The sequence below is a fragment of the Nuphar pumila genome, chromosome 3, assembly GCF_984573655.1.
Source record: "Nuphar pumila chromosome 3, dmNupPumi1.hap1.1, whole genome shotgun sequence".
NCBI lineage: Eukaryota > Viridiplantae > Streptophyta > Magnoliopsida > Nymphaeales > Nymphaeaceae > Nuphar > Nuphar pumila.
In genome coordinates, this window is record NC_143251.1 from 4,825,020 (window position 1) to 4,849,135 (window position 24,116).

Here is a 24,116-nt window from a genome sequence, read left to right on the forward strand (position 1 = left end):
ACCGAGCTATGCAAACCTTATAGATATTTAGTGAGCCACAGATAGGCCCTGGAAATCGATCCAATAGTAGTATGATGACAATATACGAGTTTGGATCAGATAATCTAATTGATCTAAGTCCTTACCTATCTAAAAAATAAGAAGAATATCTACTCCGACAAAACTAGATACAGGCTCGATTGCCTTATTGGTTACTGAATTCTACAGCAAAATCAGAATCTCTCTCCAACTCTTTTTACAAGAAGATCCATATCCAACCAGGACAGAATGCTAATTGGATCCATGTCCAATAAAGGCCTTCTTGATTTGTACCCAAAATCCGACTTCAATCCAGTTAAGCTACATCGAACTATGTCCAATCCGGATCTGACCTGATCCATTTGCTGAAGCTCATTGGATTTGGAACCCGAAAAAATCATGGCAATGAAAAAAAAAAAAAAGGAAAAATATGAGCACCAAAGTTTAAAAGGATAAGAAAGAGAGAGCGTTCTGTCATTTTTTACAGAGAAAAGTAAATTCCCAGCCGTTGTATTGTTGGACAAACTTTGGCCATTACATACTGTACGGACAGCACAGAGTCTTAAATGCACTCTTCTATTACCATTATGCTCTCCATCCACCCACGTTGACTGCTCACTAGGTCAATTCTACGCACCAGCCGACACAGAGCAAAATAGGGATGCACATGGATCGGATGCATGACTTGTAAGATCCAACCCATATTATTAGATCTGGATGATATGTATCTGACCTGACGTGAATCGCATCCGATCCTTTGTCATTTGTACCATAGACGATGGAGCAAGGTTTGATGGTGATTATGACGATGATAACCACTCAATCTATTAGTTGAATCAACACTAGGGTGTCAATGGGTCGGGCTTGACTCGAACCAAACCTTATAGAGTCAGGGTTTGGTGATTAATAAGAAGGTCCTATTAGCATCTAGGTCACACCCGAAGGATCTAATTAATATATGAATCTGGTGAAATTGTGAGGCATCGTCATCATCATTGATTCTAAAATGTGAACCTTTCTTATGTTGGACGGTCCTCCTTTTATATATATATATAGTCACTAGAACATGAGAACTAGAAATATAGGCATTTTTAAAACTTTTTTTTGCAAATACAATCATCTAGCTGTGCTTGTTACGGTGAATTCGCTAGCTGTGCTTGTTACGGTGAATTCGCTAGCTGTGCTTGTTACGGTGAATTCGCTAGGAATTGACTATTGGGTTTGTATATTTTTCATGAAAAAAATACAAATTTTGAATGCTTGAATATTTATAAAATTATGAGCCATTGATTTTAAAGCCTCAACCGACATGATTCAAAGAGCTGATTCTTATCAAACCAATCATGTAGATCACGTTATAACGATTACATTTGAGAGAAAACAACAAAAAAACATTCCATATCCCGTCGAACGACACTCGTTTGTTAATTTGGACAATTGTGTTAAAAACCACCTAATGATTTTGGCAAAAAAAAAAAAAAAGGCTTTGACGGCAGTTGCCACCGCTGCTAAAGCATGTTTTTTGGTTTAACAGGTGCTTGCCACCCACGATCAGCGGCGGGCGTGCATTCAACACAACACTGGACGTTTGTTTGTCTACTGTTGCAGTTTACTATATATGTATTATGCATTTCTCTCTATATATATTACACAAATTATCTAACAAGCTCACCCAAGTTACCCCAATGGGGTTTGGTGTAGTCGGATGGAACCTAGGCCACTAAGCTGGTGGTCTATGTTCAAATCCCATGGGCATCAATTTTGTGCAATCCAAAGCAATGGCTACTCCTTGAGGGCAAGGAGCTCACCAAGTTTTACACTGACAGGATAGCGAGTGTAAGCTGCCATCTTATGGGTGGTTTCTCCGTGTTAACATAAAAAGAAAAACTCACCCGGTTATTCGAACTGATCACAAATTAGTTTGTGACGAGCTGAACCAAGCCCAGTCACTAGTTAGTTTACTACCTCCATCTAGACCATCAAATCAAATCTGGGCAACAATCAACACTACATTTCCTGACCCGCATTTCCGGCCAAGCATGGTACAACCAATGCCTTGTCCAATCACCACCTACCATCTCACGCTCCATCTCGCAAGAACGCCCACGCTCTTCCCTCCCTAACCAGAATACGCTACAAAAAAATTGGAAAAGATCAGTAATATGCTATGATTCTTCAAAAGTAAGTGCAGAATAAATTTGCTGCCACGTGTTGATTGTAAACTTCTATCCAAAAAATACCCTTATTTTCTTACAGCTGGAAGAAAGATTTTAGTTTTGCTTTTTTATAAAATGCTACCCGAAATCATCTAGCCAGGAGACAAACGCACCCCATCCGTAAGGATACATCGGTCATTTTCATGAATCCATAGTGCCAAAATCAACTAATTTGTCCCCATAAAAACCGAGTCACTGAAAAGAGACAGAGGGGAGAGAGAGAGAGAGAGATGTGTGGCTGTGGTGGCGGTGATAGACGACGGAGGACCACCAAAAACTGAACTAGAGAGAGGGGAAAAGAAAAATCTCATCAACCCAAATCCCCAAACACACCTTCAATATATATAGAGAGAGGGATGAATTGGTTATAGGAATTGGTGGTGGTGGTGAAATTGGTGGAATTGGTGGGGGAGTAGAACGTGAATGGGACAGGCGATGTCGACCACCGGAATCTTGTGGCCGGACCGGCGGGATTCGTCCAACCGGCGCTCGATGCGAAAGCGAGACTTTCCCGGGATGGCGGCACCGGCGGCGGTGGCAGCGACGGCGACAAAAGCTGAAACCGATCCCGGCGAAGAGGGGCCCCGGGACTACACCTCCGATCTACCGGACGAGTGCCTCGCGTGCATCTTCCACACGCTGCCGCCCGGCGACCGGAAGCTGTGCTCGCTCGTCTGCCGGCGGTGGCTCCGCGTCGAGGGCCAGAGCCGCCACCGCCTCTCCCTCGACGCCCGCTCCGAGCTCCACCCCTTCGTCCCGACGCTCTTCTCCCGCTTCGACGCCGTCTCCAAGCTCGCACTCAAGTGCGACCGCCGGGCCGTCAGCATCGACGACGACGCGCTCGTCCTTGTCGCGATCCACTGCCGGAATCTCACGCGCCTGAAGCTCCGGGCATGCCGGGAATTGACGGACACCGGCATGGAGTCCTTCGCCAAGAATTGCCCCACTCTGAAGAAGGTCTCTTGCGGATCCTGCACCTTCGGCGCCATGGGGATCAAAGCCCTCGTCGACCACTGCCCCGCCCTCGAGGAGCTCTCCATCAAGCGCCTCCGCGGCCTCACAAATGGCGCCGGCGAGGCGGTCGGTCCCGGATCGGCCGCCACCAACCTCCGCAGCGTCTGCCTCAAGGAGCTCTACAACGGGCAGTGCTTCGTCCCCATGATCGCCGGATCGAAGAAGCTGCAGACACTGAAGCTCTTTAGGAATTCCGGAGATTGGGATCTCCCCCTCGACTCGATCGTCGCCAGGGCGAAGGGGTTGACGGAGATCCACCTCGAGCGGGTGCAGGTGAGCGACCGAGGGTTGAAGGCAGTGGCTGAATTGGAGGAGCTCGAGGTTCTGCGCCTGGTGAAAACTCTGGAGTGCACGAACGCCGGCCTCATCGCCATCGCCGACCACTGCAGGCTCCTCCGGAAGCTCCACATCGATGGGTGGAAGACGAATCGGATTGGGGACGAAGGGTTGATGGCCGTCGCTCGGAAATGCCCGAACCTGCTGGAGCTAGTTCTCATAGGGGTGAATCCGACTTCTTTGAGTTTGGGGATGCTGGGGAGCAATTGCTTGAATCTGGAGAGATTGGCTTTGTGCGGGAGTGATACCGTCGGAGATCCGGAGCTCTGCTGCATCGGGGCTAAGTGTGTGTCTTTGAAAAAGCTGTGCATCAAGGGATGCCCTGTTACAGACCAGGGGATCGCGGCGCTCGCCGGGGGATGCCCCAATTTGGTGAAGGTGAAGGTGAAGAAGTGCAGGATGGTTACGGTTGAAGGTGGAGAGTGGTTGAGGGCGAACAGGGGGGCGGTTTTGGTAAATCTGGATGTGGGCGGGGGCGAAGAGAATCTGGACGCAAGCACAAGTGATGGCGGAGGAGTGGCACAGGAGAATGGGGAGCAGCCAGTTTTGGCTGCACCGGAGATGACCCCCTCGAGCTGCCACTGTGGAGGAGGGTCGAAATCGAGGTTGGGGCTGTTCACAGGCCGGAATCTCATAGCTTGCACCTTCAGAAGGTGGTCTAGTTCTCACGGCAATACGTCTTAGTGGAAGAGAAAGAGAACGGAATCTGATTGTAGCAATGAAGACCACCAGGTGCGCTTGTAAGCGATTTGTTTCCTGATGATTGTGAGTGTGGTGTTTTCTTGTTTTACTTAATTGGCAATAGTGCTGCCCTTAGCCCATCTTCATATAAACAAATGTAATTCTCCTTTTTTTGGTTTACTGTAAGTGAATGAATATAGATAGGCTTTTCGTTTTCCTTTGTGAATGTTAACATTGGATTGCTTATTGATGACGGGGATTGTAGAATGGAGTATGAAAGGCAGCACTTGGTGATTCTAAATGGGTTGTACCAAGAACGTGCTTATATGTCCGTGTGTGGCATTGTGGTTTTGTCCATCCAGCTCTTAAATCTTAGCTCCAACTTTAGTTGGATAAATGAAGAAGGTTGGAGCAATTTATGATAGCTAGTCAAACCTCCTATTGTGCTTCTCATTCTAACCTTCCAACTGCATATGAGCCTGTTCCCTTCCATAATTTTTTGTAAGCGACTGCTTTAGATTTGAGAAGTTCCTGTGTATGCTCTCACCATCTATTTGTTGGAGACTTGCTTTAGCCCTTGTTCTGTGTTTTCCTCCAAGATTTCACTGTCCTAAACGCCCTGGTGAAACTTGATTACATCATCTCAAGTGTCTGATATAGAGGCAATTGCTGTATTAATAATTTTCTCGTTGCAATGCACTGCCTAGTACTCGGATTCACTTTCATCAGCCTTCTTTAAGAAAAAAATTATTTGTATACCTGCGTCTCCTGTGGTTTGCAGAAACACACCTGAATTACTCTTCTTTACCCTGCATAACTGCTTATATTGGATGTATTCCAGTGATGACGGAAATCTGGTAGAACTATACCTAAGCTGGAAGTTGGCTAATCAACTACCAAAAAGATGTGAGGCGTGATACCATGATCAGGAGGAATTGTATCAAATGTTAATCAATTCAACAGAACGGTTGATGAACGTACTTTGGTATGACATTTGATGTGAAAGCATTTGTTGGTTGAATATGGTGACGGCAACGATATCACTAATAGGTGAAGCTGTGTGTACGAAGCAACAAATATCTGTTCTGCTGCTATGAAGCACCCTTCACCCTCTTGCCCTTTATCTGGTTTGTCACTACTTCAGTACAGAGAACATGTGCTGATGTTTCGATTGGTTCTACGTACTGTCAGCTGTGTTTAATCAACTACGTACTGTACTGGCATTTGTTTACTTTGAGCATCATCCCATTTGTTTTGTATATATTTCTACGGTTGTCTGGTTGAGTCGATTAACTTGCTATTTTTGTTAGGTAGATTATCAATTTATGTAAGAGGAAGTTCCATCTCTGTCGAAGCACTTGACTTAGCAATAGTAACAGTGATGCAGGTAGACCGTCTTCACATTCAGAAACAGGAATCCTAGCGTCACTTCCTGAGATATACCAAAGACTTGGTTAGGCCATCATTTTTGTTCTCACAATTAAGTTGATGGGCTCTGAAAGTTCTTAAGAAATGTAACATGTAAGTTTTTATCCTCATTCAGTTTCTCTGTCTCCAACATCCTGCTGCTCTTTAGATATGAAATCTCCTGTCACTTCTCAGTTTTATGGATTTCTCAGATATTCAGACCATTCAAGTTGAAATGAAAACTCCTTGTGAAATACTGTGCACCCCTAGGGAGAATCTAGCTTGGCATCACTAGTGATTACACTGTACCACTTAGTGGGCATTACAGCTTCTCCTTGAGTGAAATTTCCTTTTCATCACCCCCAAACAGCATAGTGTCTTCTGTTTGTCTTCATGAATGCTTGAAAATTTGATGTCTAATGTGGATGGTACCACGCTATCCTTGCTTCAAACGGCAGACCACGTTTCATGATCTGTTCTGTTTCACATTTTCTAGACCGGGAACCTTTGCCCCTCCAGGCATTATCAAGAATCTTGTTCACACGTCAAGTCATTTGGTTTCTGTTTCCAATGCTACATGGCCGTACCTTTGGATTCTAGCGCACGTGCATTCACATTGTCATTCGTTGGGATGCCTTGAAAACCATAATTTTTTTTGTTTTGGGGCTTTACAAGTCCACTCCACTCCATTCAGGAGCGTGCATTTTGAGGTGCTAGTTTTTCATTGAGGAGTGCAAGTCAATGGGTTACTGCCTGCCCTTGCTCTTAAATACCCCAGGTGGCAGGCAAGGTTCAGCGTGCTCAGAAAACAAGCAATTCTGTCCTGAGAAATCGTGCAGAGATTCTTGGTTTGATGTGGATTTGCCATCAGCTGCTGTTTGGGGTCCCCTAAGGGGGTGCTGAACTCCTGTGTGGCCTCGTGACTGGTGGCTTTTGGTGAATCGAATTTCTCTGTCTCGGTCATGGAGAGAACACGAACATGAACCTGTTTTCTTTCCCTCTCTAATGAAGGTACCTGTTGGAAGAAGCGTGAAGATATGGTTGTGTGCTTCTAGCCTCTTGACTATAGATAGCAATGATTTTTTAAATAGTAAAGCTTGGTTATCCCCTCTGTAGGATTCGAACCTTAGACCCCTCGGTTATGACTCATTCACCCCCCTTACTGATATGATTAAAAAAAATTAAAGAATGAATGCATGATTAAAAATGTTAGGTCTTGATTTTATAATATAAAATAAAGAAAAGGCGTATATTGATTTTTTTTCCTTGAAAATCAAGCTTAAAGGGTGTATGAAATTAGAGATTTGAATCCAATATGGAACGCATTTTGAACTCAAGATTCGGTGTTAGAGTTTTTTTTTTTATATTTTCAAGTATAATTTTCATGTTATAGATGTTCTTTTCAAAAGATTGAGTTACTTGACAGCATTCTGAAAAATACAGTTACAAATTCAATTTTTCTTTTTTGGTTTTCAAAGATTTATCAAAAAAAGATAGGTTTTGAATGGAATTTTGCCAACTGTGGTATTGAATTGGACGGCAATGACTGTTTGGTGGGTCAAGCCGTAAACCATTCATCTTTTGACAAACATCTCTTCAGAAATTGCATGAGTAAATTTAGCACCAAGTCAATGGGCTCATTAAGAATCAGATGAGGTGTGCGGAAGACTTGCTCAGGTTCTACACATAGTTGGGTAGACTGGGTCTCCCTTACGACTTTGGATAGAATGTGCAAGGCTTGTATGTCTAAAAATAAAAGAAATCATTTTTTTACACCAAAACAAAATTTTATGCACCTAGTCTAAGGGGTGTATTCAAAGCTGAAGCCTAACCGTTCAACGAATGAGCATCTAAAAATAAAAAACATTTTTGTAATACCAACACAAATTTGTATGCACTTAGTCTAAGGGGTATATTGAAAGCTGAAGCCTTGAACTGTTTAACAAATTGGTCTCTAAAAAAAACATTTTTGCAATACCAGAAAAAAATATTATGCACTTAGTCTAAGGAGTGTATTGAAAGCTAAAACTTTGAACAATTCAACAATTGGGCGTCTAAAAATGAAAAAAGCGTTTTTGTTACATCAAAACAAAATATTGGACACTTTTTTTTGTGATAGTCCAAGGAAGAAACCCATCCCCCCTGCCCACCGTGGAGTACACTCAGCTTCGACCTTGCAGCAAAGGATGCTGCACCTGTGGGTTTCAATTTCGAACTTGTGACATCCCGTCGGCTTGGTGACATTCACAGGTCGCCCCTACCATATGAACAGAGCCCTTTGTGGGCAAAATATTGTATACTTGAGGGGTATATTTTTTTTTATAGGCAAGCTGGGGTTCGGCAGACCCCTACCCCGTTGGAACCTTCAACAAATGGGTACCAAAACAAAATAAAAGAAAGCATTTTGGTTGTTACTTGGTTTCTTTCTCAGATCATTTTTTATTTCAAAAGCAATCAAGGGATCCAAAGCAGAGGATTTAGAATCTGTTAATCCTCTTTCTTGCTATGAAGGTGAGGATATCAAAAACCATGGCAATTGGTCCCATTGTGGCATGTTGAAAATGATGGTGGGCTCCCCCACAAAAACAGTGGGTTTTGGTCCAAATCCAGGAGTGACAAACGCTCTGCACATGGTTTTTCAACAGCTATCTTCTTAATTAAGTCGTCCTGGCTTAGGCTTGATGGCTTCTGCCCTTGTGTGCATGTAAGTTTGCATAATAATGCAGAAGTGTTGGCGTGTAAGACTCTAAGTAATAGATGTTTGGCTTTTCAAAGCACTCAATGTCATTATCGTCATAGGCATCAAAGGGCTGTTTTCACTCTCACCTTTATTTGGGCAGCCCTGCTAAGTGTATTCCTGCACTTTTCTTTATTCCAATAATCCTAAATATTATGTGGAGAAGGCTTAAAGGTTTGGTTGTCATTTTGTAGCTTATCTTGTATACTTTTCTTAGGATGCGTTTGAATGGCCACAGACCCACAGAGATTTATAGACATATTGCTCAAGGTCTGATCTGGCGTGGGCTCCCATGCCAGATCCGGTCTTACATGCAAACAAGAGATTTGAGATCTTTGGATTTGGGAGCCCCTAAAACAACATAAATCCATGGTTTTGGTCAGCTTGGGTCTGGACAAAAGTCAGATATGAGATCCTGGGCTATCAAATCCGGATCATCCGATCTTGAAACTCTCGAGCTTCGCTTTCTTTTGAAGGATCGGTCGACTTTTCATCTACGCACTCTACGCTTGCTTCTACAGAGCTCACCTTCATTAGATCCAAAGCAATTCAATCACACTAATGTCTGGCTGACCTGCAACAACATGACCAGACTGAACCTAGATGTAGGCTGTCTTTTTTTTTAAAAGCCAAGCTGGGGTTAGGCACACCCCACCAGTTATCATCCAACGTACCACTTGGTTTTGAACCTGCAACGTCCCACCACAAGGATACGTGCACTGACAGCTACAACCAAACCATGCGGAGCCCCAGTTGGTGCCTAGACGTCGTCTCTGGTTGACCACAACAGCATATTGATTGGGTAGACCTAAAATGAAGCCCCACTTTCGGATGCTTTCCAAGATATTAACATGGTAGAACACATTCACATTCTTTAGGGAAAACAGAAGCAAAATTTCTGGATAGGCTCGAGCCCTTGACCTTTATCATGCCCAATAGGATATGGGAACAAGGAAGCATTTTGAGGGCTAGACTTACTTTTTGAATCACCAGGATCTCAACAAGACCTTGAAGTCAAATCCTACTTTAACACGTTTGTTATAAATATCTGCGATATTTTGAATTTATTGCAATAAATTGGCACAAATGTAGGGATGGAAGTGGACCGGCAGAAACCGGGGCCCCCCTCCGCCCCGCCTCATTTGGCCAGGGGATGGAGGACATGAAACAAATGGGGATGGAGGTTAAAATCAAAACCGGTGCCGGGATAGAGGTGGCGGGAATGGACTTATGCTTTCCCCCGCCCTGCTCCAGCCCCATCTTAATCCCCGCCCTGTCCCCAATCCTTTTTTAAGGATGGCAATGGACCAAGGGAAAACGGAGCCCTGTCCCGCCTCGCCCTATTTGGACTAGGAATGGACATGAAACGGAGATGAAGGTGAGATAGACGTTAAAATCAAAACCGATGTGGAGATGAAGGGCAGGATTTTGAGACTGGGCGGGGTTGGAGACCTTGGTCCCCCACCCTGCCCCCGGTCCACTGCCATCCCTACACAAATGATATATTCCCAATAAAAGCATGTTATTTTAAAAAAATTGTTTTTCAGTATACCATAATTTATTGCAATTCTACATTTTCTTGATTTTTATTTTTATTTTAGTTTTTTATTTTGCCAAGAACCTCCCGTTATTTTCTGAAACAAAAATTAGTCTATCGCCAAATTTTTCTTGCCAAGAGTTGTGACTATGTGTACACGGTCTGCAAAACTCCAAAAACATATATTTTTCAATATAACTTTGAAAACAACGAAACAAATGAACATCTTTTTCAAAAAATGTCGACAGAAGAATCCCTTTCAAGAAAAACACTTTTAGGGTACGTTCGGCCCCTAAACTCGCACTCTGATTTGAAATCAAAATTATTTCTCAGGGCCGTGATTTCGAAAATCATGGCTGCTTGAAATCTCATGTTAGGTTGAACATGAGATTTTGTTTCTTTTAGAATCACTTTCTCAGGGCCCTGAGAGAGTGATTCTAAAAGATGCTAGGAAAAAATTTCTATTAAAAACTACTTTTTAAAAAAAAAAACTAACACGGATATAATTATCATATTTCTTATACCCTACCTTGATTTTCAAATGAATTTCTTTATGTATCTCTTTTTTCCATGTTTTATAAAATAAAAAACAAGTTAAATTCATTTTGATTAGGTCATTTGTCATGCCTTTCTTTTATTCATCTATCTAATGCAAAATACTTACAAGCACTCTTATTCCTTTTGAAAGAAAGAGCAAAATCATTCAGAGAAAACTGGATAATATACAAGGCCGGGAGATGAGAAACTAGGGGTACGTTGGGGGTGCCTCAACTGGACGAAATCATTCTGTTTCCAAATCCCAGGGCAACCCGTGAGATTTGAAATCTCATTCAAAATCACAGGTTGAACATGAGATTTCAGGCTTTTAGAATAGCTTTCTCATGTTTACTTGAGAAAACATGATTCTGTGGGAAAGAACCGAACGTTCCCTAGTTTTCTTACATGGCCCCTCTTCTCTCTCTCTCGAGGGAGATGGAATAGAAATAATCTGTTTTGAGAATAATAATAATAGTTCTTTTTTAATTTGTTGATGTACAAACTTTGTCTTTGATAGATCCACTTACTAAAAGTCGGATTTAACTCTTGCAGTGTACCTATCAGACTATTTACTATTATGGTGATTTATGTTGTACGATTCATTTTTTGAAGAAAGAAAAAAGTTGGTGATTATGATTGCATCAGATTATTTACAATTACGGTGATTTATGTTTTACAATTCATTTTTTAAAGAAAGAAAAAAGTTAGTGATTATGATTGCAAGAACATAACTGTGTCAGAGATATGTCTTGGCTATAGTATGATTCAACTTAGCGAGGCTTGTAACCAGTTGTATTGAAGATCATGCGGATGCGCGCAGTTGATCGTGCATATCCAAATGGATGATGAAATCTAGGCTACAGAAAATTAAGGAAATGTAGACTTCGTTAAGTTGGAACGTCTATCTCAGCCAGGTATGGAAAGCCATAAAATAAAGGATGTTGTAACTTACTTTTGATTTTGTATCCCTACAGTTAAGGATCAGTTTTACCTTGTATTTTCTATTTCAAGTATTGTATTTCAAATGATAATGAAGAAATTACCACATCAAATTAAAACTTTTCTGTTTTCACGCTCCAACTCATTTCAACACGGTATTAGAGCAGTGAAGTTCCTTGGAGCTGTCGTGATCATCATCGCTGCCCGTCTCCACTCAGGTTCACCATGATGTCAATAAAGAAAATGCAACACGTACCCAACAATGGTGAGCAGACCAATAACCCCTATTTCCTCCATAACTCTAATAATCCAGGTCAGATCCTTGTTTCAAGCTCACTCACTAGCAAAAACTATGCTTGTTGGAGTCATCATGTTGTAAATAAGATGGATATGTGATTAAACCAGAAGCATTGTTCTCATGCTTGTTGGATGAACCCGATGTAACAATATAGTTCTTTCATGGTTACTAAACTCTCTCTCTCACAAAAGTAATTCGAGAATGTGATTTTCGATGAAAGTATGAAACAACTTAAAAGAACAGTTTTCTCAATCCAATGGAGCACACATTTTTCAGATCAATCCGGCTATTGTAACTCTTCACTATAAGAAAAATGTTAATTAGCGACGGAAATTTGCGACAGATTTTTTCCGTCGCAAATTAGCGACGGAAATTTGCGACGGATTTTTTCCGTCGCAAATTAGCAACAGATTAGCTAGAGAAAACTTTCTTAATGAATTTGTCGCTAAGTAGCGACGGATTAGCGATGAAAGTTGTTTCATCGCTAATCCGTCGCTAATTAGCGACGAATTAACAACAACAATTATTTCATCGCTAATTCTCAATACAAGAAAAATATTTTAGCGAGGGATTTAGCGAGAGAATTTTTTCGTCGTTAATTAGCGACGGATTCGCAAGGGAATTTTTTCGTCTCTAATCCGTCGCTAATTTTCGATTTAAACTGAGCGCAAAATTTTCCCTCTCTCCCCGTTCGAAATTTAAATCGATCGCGCTCGATTTAAACCGAGCGACGTCGGAGAGCGCGTTGGAGAGCATGTACATGAGAGTGGAGGACGACGACGCCGGAGGACAGTCGGCGATCGCTGGAGGACGTCGGCGCCGGTTCACGGAGGACGACAACGCCGATTCACGGAGGACGGCGACGCCGGAGGACGGCGACGCCGGAGGACGGTCGACAATCGCTGGATGATGTCGGCGCCGGTTCACGGAGGACAACAACGTCGCTTCACGGAGGACGGTGACGGCGGAGGACGGTCGGCGATCGCTGGAGGACGTCGGCGCCGGTTCACGGAGGACGATGACGCCGGTCCATGGAGGATGACGGCGACGCCGGTTCACGGAAGATGACGGTGCCAGTTCATGGAGGACGGCGACGCCGGTTCGCGATGAGGCAGAGCGATCGTTCTGTGCATGCAATGCCTGTCGGGTGCGGTATAAGTCCGGCTTAGTGCTGCTGGAATACCGCCCGACAAGGATCAAATTTTTTTTTTTTAAATTTAGCGACAGATTAGCGACGGATAATGTCCGTCGCTAATCTGTCGCAAATTAGCGACGGAATTAACGACAAATAATTTTTTCCGCTAATTAGCGAGCAAAAATTCGCGATGGCCTCTATCCATCGCTAATCCGTCGCTAAACAGTTTAGTGATGGCTTAGCGACGGATTAGCGATGGATAGAGGCTGTCGCTAATCCACGGTTTTCTTGTAGTGCTTCATCAAGAAAACCTCTCAATCGCTACCTATTATACGAAGATGAAAGTATTTGTTTTAATTTTTAAATTCAAGAAAATTCAAGTTAAACTCAAGTTAAAAATAAGTTAAATTCGAGTGAAATTAAAGAGTTATAATTGAATTAGGACTCTAGTTAGATTCGTTATGAGCCGTAGATCTCATAGGAGATCCGATTTAATGATTTTGAATTTAGATTGGTTTGAAAAAATACGTTTTTCAAAATAGACCAACATCTAATTTAGGTTTTAAACTTAGATTGAACCCAGGATTTAATTTTTCAAAATTGATCTGGCTGTGTTTTGGACACAACCCAGAGTCCTTGTGGGGCCCAGCAGGTCACGCCTAGCCCAGTGGAGCACCAAGTGTTAATATGGGGGCCCACAGGGATTGTGGAGGTAGCCAAAGGTATTTTTTTATGGATTTTGGATAGGTCAAATATGGATTCAAACCTTAGCATTTAGATCTAATATAAATTAGAATTAATTAATGTATTTGAGTCTTTAATTTAAGGAGTTTGGTTTGGTTTTGTTTATGGTTTATAGATTTAATGTCGATTGGATTTGGACTTATAGGGTGAGATGGCTTATATGGGACCCACCTAATGCCTTAGAGTCCACATAAATGAGACTCTCAACCATATGAGAAGGGTTTAGAGGGTGTGACATCCCCACCTCTCTAGCACTAATAATTAATTAAGTAATTAGTTAGTTAAAACAAAGATAATTTAGAAAAAATGAATGGATTAACAATTTTAAAACTAATAGGAAGTGTATATGAGTCAAAAACATAGGAACTTTAAAAAAAATAGGAGACTCTCTCCCCCATCCACATGATTTGGGGGAGAGAGACCCAATTAATTAGAGTTTGTGGTGGAGAGGGTTACATAAAGGTACCTTCCCACACACCCCTCATAACTCTTATTTTCTCTCTCTTTTATTCCAAACCTGGTTCTTTCTTCCTATATCTTTTTTTCTACCTCCTCAATTTTAGAGTTTTTTCAGTAGCCATTAAAGTTGCTTCAAGGTGCTATGATCGACGACAAAGGCGGTAGCATATTCGAGAATATGATTACGTTATGATTCATCTAACTCGTAGTTGTACATCGAATGCAAGTGCATAGATCATGCGCCTTGTCAATTCTATGAGTTAATCAATGGTAAATCAAACCTAAAACGAGTTAGAAAAGTGTTTTAAAGTTGTTTTTGAATCAATATCATGCTTTGAAAAAGATTGAAAATACATTTTTGGTAAAACTATATACAAATGCCCAAATTGAAAAATGCATAGTTTTGTGTTCCTATGTGATTTAAGATTGGTATGTCATTGTTTTCAGCATTATCAAATGAATATGTGTTTTATTTTAGGTGTTTATACTGTAATTTATATTTCTGCAAATTTATCTCATGCGTTCTACGATGATTTAGCATGCTAGTATTATAAACTAAGTATTATATGCATAAATCATGAGTTATATAGATAATTTAGGATCTGATGCATATTTATAGTGCGTAAGTACTGTGTATATGGTCAATGCATGAATGAAAATTAATATTACACATTGAAGCTTGTGTTTTCCTTATATTTATCATGTTCTTTATTATGATATACACACTGTCATGATTTTTCTTGCCGACTTATTGCATTAGAAAATTTGTAGCTCTCAAACTGAATCACTTCTAGCCAAATCTCTTTATAGAGACCTTTTAAAGGCTGAGATTCTTACAGGATTGGGTTTGGTGACTACTTTCTTATGAAACAAAATTAACATACTCATACACACTTAAGCCTTAAGAGGTATTGTTGGCTCTAGGATATTTATATAAGGTATGATCACGAGCTCATTCTTAAATAGCTATAAATTATGGTGTTGTGTTGTAGTCCTCGAAGGAGGACTAGGCTAAGATAGCCTCTGGAAGCACTTAACAACCTTAAATAAAGAACATCTAGTATCCTATTTAGATCATGATTATTTTGGAGAGGGTGATCGATACACATGGTCAAAAAATATGTTGTTAATACTTTTGAAGAGCAAAGATGTCTCTATGGGTTTTTCATCTTCAAAAGTAAAGATCGGGGCTACCAAAAAGGCCTAGGAAGGTAGTCCATTACTCTGCGAAGTAGGAATCAAGATTATGCATGGTTTATTGTGAGTTCTCACATTTACAGGTCACCTCAATGAAAGTTTGCATATTTTTAAATTATTGAGATAATTAAACTATATAGAATAATAAACCCTTCTAATGGTTGTTGAGTGAGAGTTAAGCACAAAGAAAAAAAAAGTAATATAATAATGTATTAAAAATATTCCCAAGTACATAAGTATCATGTGTTACATATTTTTATGATTACTAGGTGGTGATATTGACATACTTTACTTTGTAATGGTCTATAGTCAAGATTTCTAACATGGTTGCAGGTGTTCTTATTTATAGGTAAGATTCTGTGTGCCTATTGCTTAATATAAAATCTTGGTTTCTGTTGTGTGTTTGTAAAATATTAAATTATCATGTTATAAATGTTTTGGATTATGCAAAGAATACTTGTATTCTTGATTATGTTATGTAATTTTTTTTATTGAGATCGTTGTTAATGTTTTTACTTTTTAACATTTTTAGGTAGTTAGTAGGTGACAGCAGGAGATTCGGATGGTGCCAATAAAGTTATTTTTTTTAAGCCTCTTAAAAGACTTATTTATTTGATTTAAAATTTTTATTGAACTTGTAAACTCTTACAAAATGAGAGTATTTCTTAAAAATAGTGTAAAATTAATTTTAAAAAATTCTTAAATTTTAGGTTTAAAAAATTAGAGAGTGCTCCACCGCTACCTCAGGGAACCCATTTGAAGTGTTGAATGAGAAAAGAGGAAAGAAAGCAAACCTATCTCAGTGCTCCCCCCCATGAAAGAGATACGCCTAGGAGGCTCCAACATGCAAGTTGATGCCCAAGAAATCCACCAGCAGTCGACAGTGTATGATAGCCACCGCGAGACACAGCCCCACCTCCCGCAAATGCCCACAACTCAAGCCCAACCTCAGGAGATAATGATCCACCCAAGCGCAACGCCACCGTCCCCAACCCATCATCGATTGGATTCGTTGAAGAGGAAGGCAAATCGGCAATGGCACTCGACGCAGTTGCAGCGGACACGATTTGCTCGATCACGAGGCACCACAACAAGACACCACCCGAACATGTCTTCTACATGGCAGGAACCTGGACATGAATCCCCAAGTCCTTCCCCTCCAGCCCACACCTGTTGTACGACCTTCTACACCTGTCTATGAGGCACCAAGTTAAAAAAATCCCTCCCTAGCCTCTCTCAAAAGATGAGCCAACTAACTCATCCTTTTTAGTTGTAGAGGAACCAAAATCTCCTCCTGGTTTTAATACAGTTAAATTCCTCTCCTCCACCCGATTACTCCTCCCTTGATGGACCCTAAACCCAAGCCTTCGGCCTAGACACCCCGACCCTGTACCTATCCGCAATGTCTTCTCACCTGATGGGAAGGACAATAGAGGGCCTAACAATGCCAATCCGGCGGTCTTCAAGAAGAAGGGTTCCACAAACCGACATTTCAAAAACCCAACGTCGAATGGAGTCTATATGCGTAAGTTCCCCAGTACCGCGGAGGGGTCTCACTCCTCGGATGGCTCTGGTGGCACAGAGAAAGATGGATGCTCGGAAGATAAGGAGCTCGGAAGCTAGTGCACCGTTCCGGTTCTCATACCCTCCCTATCCCCAATGAAATTTCTGACCCGACAAATCTGCGAGGTGTTGCAAAAACAGCAGGTAAACATTGCATTTGACGGACAACAGGTTGTTCCTTCAAAGCTGCAAGTGCAGATGAGAAAAGGTGTGCGGACGTGGCCAAAGATCTTGGCGCTAGCTGGCCATGATGACAGAATTTTGATGGAACCAAGCCATTCTGATTCGATTGCGATTCATCTCTTCACAAGCTGTGAGATATGTTTTGTATTGTCATAGTTGTTTATCTGCTCAATTTTCAAAATTCAATTTTAATTGTATAGCCAAAATAACTTGCTAATTTTGTAAAGGAGGGAATACATAAAATATGGAAAGACCACCCCTTGTTGGTCCCCTTTCCAGGGAGAATTATAGTTTCTGTAAGTTTTTCACAGTTAATGAATCTGGTAGGGGTCTGCCTAACTCCAGCTTGCCTTTAAAAAAAAAAAAAGTAATGCCTTTTCATGAAACAAACACCTTCTACTTGGGCTATGGAGGAGAGATGTAGCAATCACTAATTGAAAAGCCTTGGTCAATTTTGTGGTTCCTAAACAAGTGGGTTTTAACTTCTCAGCTGACCTTTATATAAAAAATCCTTCATTATTATTATTATTATTATTATTATTATTATTATTATTATTATTATTATTATTATATATATATTGTTGGATGTGATGGCCGCTGTTGGTTGAAGACTACAAATTGCTTCACTTAGATGGTAACTATTAATATAATCATTTTCACAGACATGGTCCTAGCGTAATGCATCAGTTGGAGTCTTTGGACCATTCATAAGGTTGATGTTTGTTTCTAGTAGTGCAGCCATTTAGAATACTCAAGAAATGGTGCCAGGTGTATCAGCTAGCGCTGGCTTATTTATGGCAATTGGACTCTTTAAAAGCTCAAGCGCCAAAAACTCTGTCCACCATTATTGTTGTTAACATGGAACCCATCCACATCAGTAATCTCTCACATTCATCCAAATTGGTTCGAAGTTATTGGCATTATGAAGGATTACAGATGCATCGAACCATTTGCTTTTTAGAGCAGAGAACAAGAAATCTATTGGGATTGAGTAAATGTGCTACTCTTTTGAGGGTCAGGAGATCAAGCTGACATGCCAGGATCATTGGCGAGCCAACCGATGTGGACAGTGCCTCTGATGACTTAGAGTCTGGCCTCGATAAGAATGAATATGAGTTGAGAGAGCTCCCTCTGACTTAGACAAGACCAGACCGGGTTTCATCAGACTGTGTCAATCCAGCCAGGACTCAAAATCAGATGGACTCTGCAGAAGCATCTCTGCTAGAGCCATGTCGACTATTGGTAATGACTTGAAAGGGATGTAAGTGGGATACGTATCTGCTACGGTCGATTTTATGCACATACAGTTTTTTTTTTCTTTTTTAATTTGGCATATCTAATCATGCTGATGCGATCTACATGCACCTGGATAGGAGAGAATCGTCTCTTGAATCACTGAATTCCACATATCAGCGGGTCGCTTTCCCGCGATTCAAAAATCAAAATTTTCAAATCCCATGCTACAATCACGTTGAACTTTGAATTCAAATATGCAGATTGATTTCCAAAGAAGAATATCATATATACCTCCCTTCTGGTTTTGCAAAATTGTTACCAAATTAAGCCTCTCTCTCTCTCTCTCTCTCTCTCTCTCTCTCTCTCTCTCTCTCTCTCTCTCTCACACACACACACACACCAAAATTGTTACAAAAACTAACCCCTCCCCCCTCCCCCCCCCCCCCCCCCCCCCACACACACCCACACACACACAAAGCTAAAAGGTCATGTGCAAGGGTCTTGCCAACCTAATCCGACTTTAGAGATGGATTTAGTATGGTCCAAATTCTAGCAACCATCTCTTGAATTGTGTTTTTTCAACAAAAAGAATGCAATTTTATGAACCAAGAAAAAATCACACATTATAAGCCATTGATTTTCCAAGTCTCATAAAATCATACTCAAGTGTCATAATGAGATGATCCAAGATTCTTACTAACCAAACCATGTAAATCACATTTGTAAGGATCATTTTATGAAAAATAAAAAACAAAAACAAGAGCAGAGGTGATCTATCAAATCACAGTCCATTGCTTCATCCCACAAGGACACAATGTGGAAGGTGAGGATACCAAATCACTTTTCTAAAAGTAATTTGACATCTAAAAGTGATTTTGATCTGCTCTCCCTGAGGATAGAGTTGACAAACAAACTGAGGAGCTCATGACTTTGCTTGGTTCAGCTTGTCACAAACTTGTTCATGATCGGTTTGTGTCGCTGGCGAGCAAGCAATGAGCAACTTGTTTAACTTAAACGAGTCGATTAAAAATAGATGTTAGGCTCAGCTCAACTTTGGCTCAGGTGAGCACATTTAGATAAAAAAAAAGATACAAATTTTAAGTGTAATCGCCAAAAGCAACACAGTGATACCAGTTAGGGGTGTCAATGGGTTTGGTTTGGTTCGGATTCTGATGAAATATGCTACTAAGACCCACCATAAGAGGAACCATACCTGGATCCTATAAGGATTACATGAACCAAGCCCGGACCATACCCAGTAAAATAATAATTTATATCATTTTTACATTAAGAAATTACGGATCTTAGTCGGAACTCAGGTCATGCCTGGGTCTGGTATGAAATTTCAAAAACCATATTCTTCTCCATATATTAATTGGACCCTTCGGGTCTGACCCTGATTCTAATAGGGTCTTCTTATTTACCACCCAACCCTGACCCCATAGGGTTTGGTGCGGGTCGAGTCCAGGTCAAACCCAACCCATTGACACCCCTATTACCAGTTAGAGGAAGTGGTTTTCAACCTTGATGTTTATGGTTCAAATCTCGCTGTTTGCATTCTTTTCACATAATTTTTTTTTCGCAAGCCATCTCATACTCAGCTCAACCAGCTCGGGGAAAAGCAAAGCTCGAGTTCGGCTCAGCTAGACACGAGAGCCCAAGCCAGTTTTGTTCAGCTCGTTTACCAGCCCTACTTAGGGATGCTAAGATGTCGACTGCATTGAAAAAACCGGATTAAAAAACTGCATAATAAAATGAATTACAAAAAGTTGACAAAATAATATATACAAGTTTAATTCAATCTTAATTTTATAAAAGAGGGTCATATAAACAAACATATATACGAAAATTTTCCTTGAAAATCAGGGGTATAGGAAATGCTGGATACAAATTCAGAACTCAATGTGATCCAATCACGAGATCCGGTAAAATTAGATCCGCAATCTTTTTTTTTTCAAAATTATTTTTCATGTTCTAAAAGTGTTTCTCTTAAAAGAAAGATCTTTTGCTGATATTAAAAGAAGTTGTTTCTTTTTTTTGGTCTTTAAAGTTTTCTTGAAAATACGTATTTTCTACGAAGTTTTGCTAACAATGAAATAAACAAGAGTAGCCATACAAAGTTTGTTATGCATGTTGTGAGGTTCTTTGAAAAAAAAAACAAAAAACACAAGGGAGGTTTTTGGAGAAAGTCAGATACAACTCTACAGATGACGGCAAAAAATGTCCCACACACACATCAACATGCTCCGGTGGTATCCCATGTGGTAAGCGGGGTCCTGTGTCAAGCTGAAGGCCCAGGATCGAATCCCTCTCTCACATGGGGCGGCCGTTGTTCTGGTAAGGGTCCGCCTAACCCCAGATAGACTTTAGAAAAAAAAAAATGCTCCAATGCCATGCAAATTGTTTTGAACGGTTTTTTTCTTCTGAAATCATAAAAGCCTGCAACAGTCCTAAACGCAATAATAAGATAGGTGCAATAAAGAGAAAGCAGAGTTCTTGTTTGTGACAATATCATGCATTCATGCATACATCGAAAGCTCTGTCTAAGAAAAATTCTTCCCAAAGCAATGACTACAGATTTCACAAGTTGGTGAAAAAAATCCTTGAATTTACTGCTGGGAGCTCCATGAAATTTGGTCAACTGTGTAAGTTTTGTCAACCCCCAATTGCAGAACTTTTACACTCGAAATGACGATGTGAAAGCAGAACATAAAGTACAGCTCCTTATTCATCGACAATATCAAACTTAACAAGTGTAAAACTTGGAAAATACAAACTATGGAGTTGCATAACAACTAAAGGATCCTACATTGAGTGAAAAACATGGATTAATGGACCCTATATGCAACTCTGTTCTGATACATAAGAGTTGGTCATACTTCCTTTCTGAAAACAATGTTTTGATAATGAAATAAAGAGAGCCATCGGTTGGCAGCATACCTCAAAGGATGCCAGTGTCAATTGAGGGTCTCCGACTAGTAATCTTGGAAGATCCAATGAACAATGATATGCAGAACCTCACCGCTTAAAGTCATCAACATTTTGCTTCAAGAGCCAACAATGCTCAACTCTGCTTAAAATAGACTGTCAAGTATTGTTGCATGTCAATGCCCAGAAGAATACATCTTCACAGGTCTTTCTTCTCCTTTTTAACAGCTAGTTTTAGGTACATAAGAATCTGACTCATTAATGTTTCATTCATCACAATACCAATTACAGATCCCAAGATCACTTGATCAGGTCAAGGACATAAGTGTTTGCCTTTTCATTGAGCAATAAAATGTTTGTGGATGCTATATTGGGCGTAATAATAAAGAATGCAGATTTAACACATCAACTTTCAGGTTGGAACTTTCCTACAAAAGAAATGTATATTGGAAGGATAACATAAAACAGGAAAGCATAGGCACATACTCACACAGTGGAATGGGAAAGAAGGCTTACATAAGCTAATTGAACAGTAACACAGCTATTAAAATGGCAAATTCATCCAGTTGCCTCACTTGGCCCATGTTCTAGAGGATCTTGACTACAAGAGTATCCCTAATGAATCGATGGAGAGTACCATAGGGATTAAAAACGCATTAAAATTCATCAGCAGTCGCAAGATTAGCCAGGGAAGAATGGAACGGCCAACGAAGAGAACTAGTAATAAGAACCAACCAGCATTTATGTCAGGAAGGCCAAAGTCATTAAATTACTTTTCTATTGAGATTTCTTATTAACTTATAGAAGTCTTAGAATAGACTCGAAGCAACTGATCTAAGATTGATGGCAAGTAAGGACATTCCGAATGGATGTACAAAGTCTATCTTAAAGGCATATGTGAAAACATAGAAAGTGTGAAAATCATGTTCAAGTAGATGATTTAACAAACTATAACTGTATCAAAGGTTTTCAACTTGCTTATTATTACTATTTCAAAGTCATAGACCAATAAACAAGAAGAATGCAAAAAGACATCTTATGGCATGTTGCGCTTATAGGTAATATTGCATAAATCATTTAGTCTTGATGAAAAGCAAATAAAAAAATGCGAAACAATGAAGGAATTCCCTTAAACTCGGCTCAAAAGTATGCAACAATTCATCAGGCAAATGAGTGAATATGATGTTATGGTTGAAGTAGATCTTGTGTTGTAGTGAAATTAAATAAGCAATACTATGCAAATTGGGTATAAGATTGATGAAGTTAAAAAAAGAGAGCAGGTTTATAGAGTAGGAGAATTCCACCAAAACGCCTATTAGTAAAGACAAATGCCAACTCCACATCCCTTCAAATGCTATTGATTGCTTGCCAGTCGAAATTGGAGGTTTTTTGTCTTAGTGACACTCAGGATGTCAATACCCAATTGACGTATCCAATTGCAAACAAATAGTTTCTCATAACTATTAAATCCTCAGACATTCTAGATGGCTATCTTCATTTGCAGTCTATTGACATGTTAGGGCTTCTTGCTTGATCTGCAAAGTCTAATCGGGGCAGAGGAAGGAGTCAAGGGAGAGGAACACGCTAGATGCTTGGTCTCCCTGAGGTTGAACGGAGATTTGGTGGCAAGCAGAGTTCTGGTTCCCATATTAGGGTTCTGCTGATCTGGGGAGATTTGGACCTTGAGAGACTATGGACTTGTATGTCATAATCGCATGATTCAAAACTCATTTTATACTGAACTATACTTATAGGTCACATCTATAAGGTTAATTTAAAATAAAATTAAAGAATATTAAGAGAAGGTGATTTTTTTTTTTAGAAGTAAGAAAAGAAGGTGATTTATACTATATAGTTTTGTGCCTTCTATAGCACTAAAATATTAACCCATTTGAATTTGTATAAGTATTTTAATAAGTACTTTTTAAAATATAAAATTATTGTATTCTATTATAATCTCTGATTTGCTTTTTGGTTTTTGAAGTTTTATTAGAAAAACGTGTTTTGTAGGCAGAGAGAGAGAAGGCCATCTTGTCTAATTAGTTTTTTTTTCTACAGACAAAAGCTGGGGTTAGGCAGACCCCTACCCGTTATACAACTATACCATTTGGGGTTCGAACTTGCAACGTACACTAACTGCTTCTGTCAGACAAGCTGAGCGCCCTCCCCCCCCCCCGTTGGTTGTCTAATTAGTTTATTGCTTGAAAGGATCTGCACTGACCGACCAGACCCCACTCCTCCCAATCTTTGAAATTCAAACGATCCACACCAAATAGTGTGGGGGGCATCATCTACCTTTGGATCCCACGATCCAACGGTGCGAACGTCCCCGACCTCATGACCGTTACGAACCCCACAATCCCATTTTCAAAACGACAGCAGAACCGATCGACTTCTCTCTCTCTCTCTCTCATTGCCACTCCACACTTCTGCACGGAAACCCTAATCCTGAGGAACCCAGCAAACCGATCGTCTTCGTTTCCTTCTTCCTTTTTTTTCTTTCCTTCGATGCGATCGCTCCCCATTTCCTCCATCCGAAAACCCTAGGAGGAAGAGAGATGCAGGATATTTTCGGATCGATCCGGCAGTCGCTAGTCTTCCCGAGGTCCGCGTCTGATGCCGACGAGGATGGAGGGCTGATGAAGGGGATCCGGAACTGCGTGAGGCGGTCACGGATCGGATTCCTCCAGAGATCTCCGCCACAGCTGCCGCCACCGCGGCGCCTCCCCGACGACAATGCGCCACCGATCCGGTGGCGCAAGGGGGAGACCATCGGGTGCGGAGCGTACGGGCGCGTCTACATGGGGATGAATCTCGACTCTGGGGAGCTTCTGGCCGTTAAGCAGGTCAGTTCTTCAGGGCATTCTCAACGGTTCGCATTTTTTCTTGAAATTAGGGTTTTCATTGTTTCCGATGTTTGCTTCTTGATCCCCACATTTTTTCTGTGTTTT

General features: G+C 40.8%; 1 protein-coding gene and 1 pseudogene across 2 annotated transcripts in view; both read left to right on the forward strand.

The window, feature by feature from the left end:
- The first annotated feature begins 2,342 nt into the window (after positions 1–2,342).
- Positions 2,343–4,486, forward strand: LOC149841709 (F-box protein At1g47056 pseudogene; annotated as a pseudogene). The gene has a single exon (XR_016430728.1). The product of XR_016430728.1 is annotated as an F-box protein At1g47056 pseudogene (transcript).
- Positions 4,487–23,612: 19,126 nt separating this feature from the next.
- LOC149841710 (mitogen-activated protein kinase kinase kinase NPK1-like) overlaps positions 23,613–24,116 on the forward strand; it is a 57,188-nt gene continuing 56,684 nt past the window's right edge. The window contains exon 1 of the mRNA XM_089998661.1: positions 23,613–24,011. Within this exon, the coding sequence (XP_089854787.1) occupies positions 23,724–24,011 (288 nt within the window). The 5' untranslated portion in view covers positions 23,613–23,723. The remainder of the gene's footprint in view (positions 24,012–24,116) is intronic.